General features: G+C 32.2%; 1 protein-coding gene across 1 annotated transcript; it reads left to right on the top strand.

Moving 5' to 3' along the window:
- Positions 1-3817: 3817 nt before the first annotated feature.
- LOC134262379 (transcription activator BRG1-like) lies at positions 3818-9782 on the top strand (the record flags this gene model as incomplete). Its single annotated transcript, XM_062744756.1, has 14 exons — positions 3818-3889; positions 5033-5157; positions 5269-6034; positions 6308-6511; positions 6661-6967; positions 7547-7673; positions 7778-7951; positions 8141-8314; positions 8473-8655; positions 8827-8951; positions 9117-9177; positions 9287-9337; positions 9436-9485; positions 9635-9782. Coding segments are annotated over exons 2-14 (2478 nt in total), but the record flags the coding sequence as incomplete, so codon positions are not given.
- Positions 9783-9894: the final 112 nt, after the last annotated feature.

Here is a 9894-nt window from a genome sequence, read left to right as displayed (position 1 = left end):
TAAGGACTTATAAATAGGTGAGCTTAATTTTAAATGAATGAATTATTATTTTTAAGTAAATTAAGGAAATATTTTTTTAAAAATACGTCTGGTCCAAAGTTTTGGGAGATACTAAAGACCTGACCTACTAAAGACCTGACTGACCTGACCAACGTAAAATTCGTCAAAAATCACCATTTTAAGACCAATTATCAAATTTTTAAGAATATTTTCTTGATAATAATATGAAATTATGTTTAATAAATATTTATATACACATTTTTACCAAATTAATTGTTATTTATCTGTTCATTTCATGGAAATGTAATGACCTGACCAAATATGAATTGACCTGACCAAAACCAAAATCATCAATAATAGTTATATTTTTTTAAATATTTGATATGTTTTAAAAGATTTTCTTCATTATAATGGTTGATACTCTAGATAAAATGGTTTTAGAAACATTTTTTACCTCAATTATTAGTTTATATCATGGAATTTTAATGACCTGACCTAATATGAAATGACCTGACCGAATATGAAATGACCTAACCAAATAAAAATCACTTCAAATCTGTATCTTTCTTTAAATAATTCATACTTTATGTTATATCATAATCAATTGTATGATATATGATATTATATTCAGCATAATACTTAATTAATAAAACACTTCAGACATGAAAACACACATTTATGAACTTTAAGATTTATATACATATGTGAATTTTCACAAACTATAATTTAAAGAATTTAATGCTCATCCAATTTTAAAATTATACTAAATCTTTTTTTTTAAGCATTTGAAAAAATATTGGTGACATTACAACAATATATTGCAATGACCAGACTGCATGGCCATGTCCAATGCTAAAGACCTGACCGACTCTACCTACTAAAGACCTGACCAACCAGGTGTCTATATGAATGACCTGACCGACCATTTCTACTAAAGACCTGACCAGCCATGTCTATATACATGTACTAAAGACCTGACACTACAACTTAATTCAAATTATATCTTTTTTTTTTTTAATTTTGCATTTATGAGTGCAATAATCAAAATTATTGAATAAAAGATTCAGTATATGTATAATAATATAAATAAAGCAGCTATTTAATATTTAGATACAAGTATTTTACATACTAGACTTATATTACTATAGTAAATGTTATTTTTATATTTTTTCACATATTCCAATGTTTTGAAAATTTGGTAATCTGTGTCATCTAAAGATATATACAACTGTAGTTGTAACCCTTATGCAGACAAACGAATTATAAACATTGATTATTTAATTTAAACATGTTACATGTAATAGGCTGTGATATCTGTGTATTTATGTTTTTTTTTTAATTTATGAAAGAAACAAAAATATTATAATGTTTTTTTTTTTTTTCAAAATTCAGATTAAAAATGATGAAATTAAAACGTATACTGTTAAATTTTACAATTTCTATGGTAAAAGTATTTAATTTAATCCTTCTTTCCTTAACAATTCTTGGGTATTTTATTTTATTCTAATTTAATTTAAATATAATATTCATGGAGAAATCTTTTTTAAAAAATTGATAAAATGAAATGGATTAACTACTGTTTCCCAGTTTACATTGTTGATTCCAATGTTACTGTGATAGAAGTGTCAAAAGGGGCACTGACCCATGTTGTTTGTTTAACCATTACCTTTCAATATCCCTTGTGTATACTGCTTGTATAATACTAGTAAACATTAAACTTCATTATACAGATTAAAATGGGGTTATTAAAATTCAATTATCTTTTGGAATATATTGTTTTTTCGTAAGAGCATATAGACTTGCTCAATGTAGATAATGTGATTTGTGAGGAAAGAATAAGCAAAGTTATTAATTAAATCAAACAAATAAAGCAGAATAAAACAAGATAAATAAAAATTGACTTAGTTTATAAAGAAATTGTAGATTTAAACAAGTGTTCATTGTTGAAAATGTTAAATGTAATGTTAAACAATTATCATGATTATAGATCAAGCTTTTAAAAAGCTTATTAAAATAAAAATTTCATGATCAGAGATCTATATAATAGTAGGTTAAAGTATATTTATTTAAAGTAATGATCTTAAAAAGATCATATTTTTGTTCAACTAAAAAAAAAAACATATGTTCAAATCAGAAAATCATCATTTGACATATATTGACACCCCCCCCCCCCCCAAAAAAAAATGATAAAAATTAGAGCACAACTGGTTAAGCTAATGAATTCTTTCTTTAGGCTAGTTTGTTACATCAGTCAGATCAAGATCTTTGTTAAATATTCAATATTTAAAGATTCGTGTTAAACTGGTCATGTTTTATAGACTAGAATTTAAAATATATGTTATAAAATTATACATTTTTATTATCATAACCTTTTAAATATTTTATTATAAATGTACTGATTCAAATGTGAAATATGATCAGTCAGGACAATATACAGTAAATCTACATGTTAATTCAGGACAATTGATTTTAACACTTCTATAAAAAAGAATATTATTTCATTTCAGTTGATAACATTTTATGTTTTTTAGTTTAGAGAAAAATATAAAGTTATTTTCAAAATAGTTGGGGCTTTAGCTGTTTAGAAGAAATAATTGGTTGAGTCTGAAGTATAGACATGGTTGGTCAGGTCTTTAGTATAGAAATGATCGGTGAGGTCTTTGGTAGAATCATATGGTTGGTCAGGTCTTTAGTATCGATATAGACAGTCAGGTCTCTATTTACAATTGTTGTAAGATCACTTACATTTTATTAAATGCTATAACATATTAGATTAAACATGATTTTCATATTTTATGTGCATAAAAATACTTTTAATTAATATGATTTATCAATGAAATATTTCTGTTTTTAAAAGCATTTTTATCTCAAATATGAAACATTTCAATGAAAAATATCTTCTATACTGTATCTAATATTTAAAAAAAAAGAAGCTATCATTAATGATTTCTATTTGGTCAGGTCATTTCATATTTGGTCAAGTCATTTCTTTAGTTATATTTGGTCAGGTCATTAAATTAAAATTTCATCATCATCATGATATACTGATAACTTTGGTAAAACTGTTTCTAAAAGCATTTAAATTTTACCAAAAGTATTAAACATCATAATGAAGAATATTTTCTAAAATGTATCTAATATTTAAAAAAAGCTATTATCAATGATTATTATTCGGTCAGGCAATTTCATTTTTGGTCAGGTCATTTCATATTAGGTCAGGTCATTAAAATTCCATGATATAAACTAACAATTGAGGTAAAAATGTTTCTAAAACCATTTTATCCAAAGTATTAATCATTATAATGAAGAAAATTCTTTAAAACTTATCAAATATTTAAAAAATATAACTATTATTGATGATTTTGGTTTTGGTCAGGTCAATTCATATTTGGTCAGGTCATTACATTTCCATGAAATGAACAGATAAATAACAATAAATTTGGTAAAAATGTGTATATAGATTAATATTCATTTAACTTAATTTCATATAATTATCAAGAAAATATCCTAAAAAATATGACAATTGGTCTTAAAATAGTGATTTTTGACGAATTTTACGTTGGTCAGGTCAGTCAGGTCTTTAGTAGGTCAGGTCTTTAGTATTTCCCATTTATTAGATAGTTAATTTTATTTAACAAATAATAATTTTATTAATGTATATAAAAATGAGACAAGATTTACCAAATTTTAGCCTTTCTCTCTCTCTCTCTCTCTCTCTCTCTCTCTCTCTCTTTTAATTTCAATTTGATGTATTTTCGTAAATTAGTTGCACCTTTCACATCAATCTGCGCTTTGTTGTGCGCGTACGCTTTGTCAAGTTTGTGCCGACAGATAGGTGTAAAAGACCAAGTATATTGTACATCTATTGTTTATTGTTATTCACCTGTTGGTAAGTTTTACCATATCATAGTATTTCATGTAGCTGAAATCTTAGAAAGGCAGGATTTACTTGTTTAACGCCCAAACTCACTCGTCTGCAAAATTCGCATTGTTCGGGAAAAGAGCATGAATTCCGGTTTGCTTGATTTGAGATATGCTTACTTTTCATTTTAGATATTGGTAGTAAAAAAGAATCATGCTTAGAAATATTGTGAATTATGTCATGCCTTCATCTTTATAATGTCCTTTATTCATATTAGTTTTTGCCTACGATTTGTTTGGGATTAAACCTTCAAGTTTGCATTTCCACTCAAGAGGAGTACGTAGAATTATTGAAAGGGAAGAGATACTAGGTTTGAATTAAGCATATATAATGAATACTAATCTCCCAGATCTTCAAATAATGTGAGTCGTAGACTCATAGGACAAACCTTTTTATACAGTAGAACAAAACCTACATCACTGTAGTATATAGATAGAATGTTCTATCGTTAAAATGATAAATGTCCTACGGACCTGGTTAAACGATAGAATTCGTTCCGTGTATTTGTAATGTAGTAAAAGAAACACGGGCGATAACTTGTACTCAGTGCATTTATTACGAACAATACAGAGAGTTCCAAATGAAAACATGGCATGTAAATTTGAAGCGAGGAAAAATGTTGAGAAAATTACTTGAATTTTCGTCTTTATTTGGATTATATTTTAGGTTTAAAGGCATAAGCAACCTCAAAAATGTTTGTTATAATTAATTTTGTAGTTAATTCATGTGCAAATCCCTTTGTATTCTTCAAATTCGTTTCGGAGTAATTCTGCAATTTTTTTCTACATTGCGAGTATATGAGTGGTTTTCTAACTGTGGTGAGGGCTTGTCCCCAGACACAGTTAGATTATTCTAACTATGTAGTATATGAATACATACATGTACCATAAGTTTTAAATTTTTGGTACCATAAATTTTTAAATAGATCTTGCTATGTACCAGGATACCGGAACCAACCTTGAATTTGCTCTTCTTTTTTGAGGAAAAGTAATAAACATTTGATTATTTCTTGATAGTTTATCGTTTCTACAAATACTACTTTTAGCTCATATTCAGTTCCAGTATATCATTTTTTTTTAAACTTTCTAACATCACAATATACATTTAAAGACTGTGTGAAGTGAGACATGGCCTCTGGGGCCTCTGGGGATGATGGGGGGATGATGCGGGCCACTCCCCCAGGTCCAGTGTATCCTCCCCAACAACAACAGGAAAATGTACAAAAGATCCATAAGGTAACAACTTACACTATTAACTAATCAGTAATGAGTTGTACATGTTACTCTTTCCCTTTACAATATGATTTATATAATTTTGATAATCTTTTTTTAAAAATAAATTTTAAGGCCATGACTCAAATGGAGGAAAAGGGGATGCAAGATGACCCTAGGTATGCACAGCTAGCAGCTATGGCAGACATGGCAAGGAATCAAGGCATGCCTGGTCAGCATCACGGTATGGGCCATCAGAGAATGGGAGACTACCAGGGTAACATGATGCAGGGGGGTCCACCTCACAGTATGAGTGGTGGATCCCAGGGCATGGGAGGAGGTTCACAAAATATGGGTGGAGGCCAGCAGAACATGATGCAAGGAATGGGTGGTCCCCAGCACAGAATGGGAAGTATGCAGCCAATGCCCCACCAGGGTCAGAATATGAACCAAGGAATACCTCCACAGGGTCAAGGAATCCCAACACAGGGGCAAGGCATGGGTCAGGGAATGCCACCACAAGGCCAAAACATTGGCCAGGGAATGCCACCTCAAGGACAAAATATGGGACAGGGAATGCCACCTCAAGGTCAAAATATGGGTCAGGGGATGCCACCTCAGGTCCAAGGCATGGGTCAAGGAATGCCCAGTAATAATCCTGGAATGAATAATCCAGGAATGCCTGGTTCCAATGCTGGAGGAAATTATAGTCCTATGGGAGGACAAGGAATGCATGGAAGTTCAAACATGGCGGGCCAGGGAAATATGACAGGACCCCAGTCAATGAATACAGGAATGGGATCCAACTCTCCACATCCCATGCCACAAGGTGGATCAATGCAACACAAAATGGGTGGCAACATGCAGCAGATGGGAAGTTCTAATAGACCAGACCAACAGGGTAAGTTGTAATTTTTATAAAGTGTTTAGATGCTCTTTTAATAAAATGTTTAAAATATTCAACAGTATACTGTAAAACTCGGTTATGTAGAAATCGCAGTTTTAATGACAATTTTATGAATCCCAAAGAGGACGATGCACTATGTTTCTTATGCTGAGATAAAGAATCTTGAATATAAGAAAGCAAACAACACCCAAATGACTTCCTCAAAATCAGGCTTTACTGTAGTGTACTTTGAAATATTGTAGGTATTAGAATGTTTTTTTCCTACAGGTCAGCAAGGTATGCCAAATCAGATGGGTGGACCGGGAGGAGCACAAGGTTCGGGAAGGCCTAATGCCTTTAATCCCCCACAGTTAGCACAGCTAAGGGCCCAGATAATGGCATACAAACTACTCTCCAGAAACCAACCTATTCCAGAGAATATCAGAATGGCAGTGGAAGGCAAAAGATACCCCCAAATGCAGCGACCACAAGGTCTGTAAATATTACAATTTTGCTCTGAGGGTTTCTATTTTAGTCATTCTGTTTGTGTTACAGTGATAGAAGGCACTGAACATATCAAGTCAATTCCATTTAAAATTATTGTGTTTTATAATGACTCTATTATTATAATAATTTCACAGATCCAAGTGGTAGAATGGGACAACAGCCAGGGCAGGCCCCCAACTCCCAGGCCCCACACAGCCAATCTTACAGTGCTGGATACTCTGGAGGGCAGATGACACAAGGACCACCAAATACCAGTGCCAGTCAGGTCCCCCAGAGACCCCCAGGCCAACAGCCAGGTTCTCACCCTCCTACAGGGCCCCAAGGAGCTGCCCAGCCCCCATCTACCCAGTCCATAATGCAGCAGAAACACAGCAAGATTGCTCCTGTTGCCAAGCCACAGGGACTCAATCCCATTGACTTACTGAATGAAAGAGAGAACAGGTACTAAAAATGGAAATATTGATATTTATTATGGCATAAGTACCATATATACTCGCCTATAAGTCGGTATTTTGGGAGTTAAATATTGGTCTAAAATTTTATGTCCGACTTATAGGCAAGTCATAAAGAGATATTTTTCTGGAGGCTAAAATTTAGTATTTTATTTGCATTTCCGACGATTATCGAAGAAAATGTCTGGATATAATATATGATAATTTATGTATTCATAGATTATACATAGAAAGTACACGATTTTACATATTCTAAACATTTTATTTGTATTTTTAGTGAGCATTGCCTCTTTAATATTAATTTCAGCTTAAATATTAGTGTTATTTCGAAAAATATTAATTGAAACCAGGTTAAAAATCAATCGATTTACTTGAAATTGGCATCCAATTTTTAGCAAAAAATGTACCGACTTATAAGCGGGTCAATAGCAAATCCCACCAAAATAACGTCAAAAAATACATCCGACTTATAGGCGTACCGACTTATAGGCGAGTATATACGGTAGGTAATACAAAACAGAAATGATATGGCTATGGAGTTCAAATATGAAAATTTTTATTTTCTCAGGATTGCAGCACGAATTTCATGCAGAATCAAGGAGTTACAAGATCTTCCTGCAACAATGCCAGAAGATATGAAAACCAAAGCCATGATTGAACTGAGGGCCTTAAGACTTCTGAATTTCCAAAGACAGGTACTAAATAATCATTATTCAAAGAATTTATATAATAATGTAGTATTTAAATGAGCATTGCAAACTTTCGTAGACTAACAAAAATTCATTTTATTTATATATAGCTGAGAAGTGAAGTTGTTTCCTGTATGCGAAAAGACACAACACTGGAGACTGCTTTGAATACAAAAGCTTACAAGAGGAACAAAAGACATTCTTTACGTGAAGCAAGAGTCACAGAAAAATTGGAGAAACAACAGAAAATTGAACAGGAGAGAAAGAGAAGGGCTAAACACCAGGTAAGATGTTGTAGAGAGAGTAAGATTTGTACTTTGCTACAAAATAGTAATAAATATTAGTAATGACATATAGAAATATGATATTGCAGGTAGAAATAAAATCTTAAATATAATCAAAAAACTTTTTCACTTGTAGTAAGATAAAACGTCTGTAAAATTTGATGCTACAATAACTTGTGTTTTTTATAGGAATATCTAAATGCTGTTCTTCAACATGCTAAAGACTTCAAAGAGTTCCATCGCAATGTCACCAACAAGATAGGAAAACTGAATAAGGCTATGATGGTACATCATGCAAACACTGAGCGTGAACAAAAGAAAGAGCAGGAACGCCTGGAGAAAGAACGTATGAGAAGACTCATGGTAAGGAACATTTCTAGTGACAGCTGTATTTGAATAAATGTACGAAAATTTTACAGTCTTGAAAACAAGAAGGAGCATTAGGAACATCTTTTTACTTGAATCAGTCAGTTACAATAGTTAAGTTGTACATAGTATATTATTGCTGTTTTTTTCCACAGGCTGAGGATGAAGAAGGTTACAGGAAGTTGATTGACCAGAAGAAGGACAAACGTCTTGCCTATCTGCTGGCTCAGACAGATGAGTACATCTCTAACCTGATGACTCTGGTGGCTGAACACAAGGAGGATCTAAAGAAGAAGAAACAGAAGCGACGTAAGAAGAAGAAGGAAGACAAACTAGAGGTATTTTAACTGTTCTAAATGTAGTTTCTGGATATACGCTGTAGAATATGCATGAACATAAAAAAAAATTCCATAACATTTATAAAGTATGCAGAGTAGTATCTTTTTTAGCAAAATAGAGATTAGAAGTGCTCAGTGTAAACTTTTTGACACAATGTCTGATATTTGTAGGATGGTGACTCTAACATGAGTGAGATAAGAGTATCTGTGATTGAGACATCCACAGGGAGAGTTCTGACTGGTGATGAGGCTCCACTGGCAAGTCAACTAGAGGCCTGGCTGGAATTAAATCCAGGGTACATATACAATTTACAACAAGTAATTTTACGCCCCACCATAAACATGCTTTGTGGTGCAAAGTAAGGCAATATTCCTTTGATTTGTCTCTTAAAAAAAGCATTCATTTTAATAGAAACAAATTTCTTGCATTGTATTTTTGAATCATATGTTTTGTTTAACAGATATGAGGTGGCACCTCGGGAGGATGGAGAGGAATCTGGGTCAGAGGAAGAGGAGGAGGAGGTGAGGGATTATAGAAATCTACAGATAAATTAGTGGTGTATATCTGAAACATCTTGATACAAACAATGTCAGATTTGTAATGCATGTTTAAATCTTCTATTTATTTTAGGTTGAACAGGAGGAAGTGATACCAGCCAAGCCAGAAAAAACTTTACCCAAGGTACAGGATTATGTGTGCAGAATTCAGAAAAAATGTTTTAATACCAAACTTCATTTAATGAGTGATTTTGAAAAAAAATATTTGACTTTTCTTTACAGCTTACTAGCCCTGATGACATTGATGAAGGCTTGGCTCAGGAAGTCATAAAGTAAGAACTAAAATCTTAAATATAATTGTCAGTTCATTCTAAGCAGGTTTACTCACAGAAAATATTACTTGTAGTTAAGATATGATTTAATCAAAATGGAAGTTTTTCCTGCAAAGAGCAAAGTATAACATAGAATGGATATTTTCTAGTCAAGCCTCCAAAGAAGTGGATGATGAATATCACCGCAATGCCACCAAGACAGAGGAGAAAAGTTACTATGGAGTGGCTCACACGGTCCATGAACATGTCACTGAACAGGCTACCATCATGGTGAATGGAAAGCTCAAGGAATACCAGGTAGGTCTTTTAGATCATAAGATTTGGCATCCTTCTGTTAGCAGCAATTAAAAAAAATATTAAAGATTGCTTCATGAATGGATTTATGATGTTTATTTTGTATACTTGTACT

This window comes from Saccostrea cucullata, unplaced genomic scaffold (genome assembly GCF_032062105.1).
Source record: "Saccostrea cucullata isolate Sc308-1 unplaced genomic scaffold, CSIRO_AGI_Scuc_v1 ctg544, whole genome shotgun sequence".
NCBI lineage: Eukaryota > Metazoa > Mollusca > Bivalvia > Ostreida > Ostreidae > Saccostrea > Saccostrea cuccullata.
This window is presented reverse-complemented; position numbering and strand designations above follow the sequence as displayed.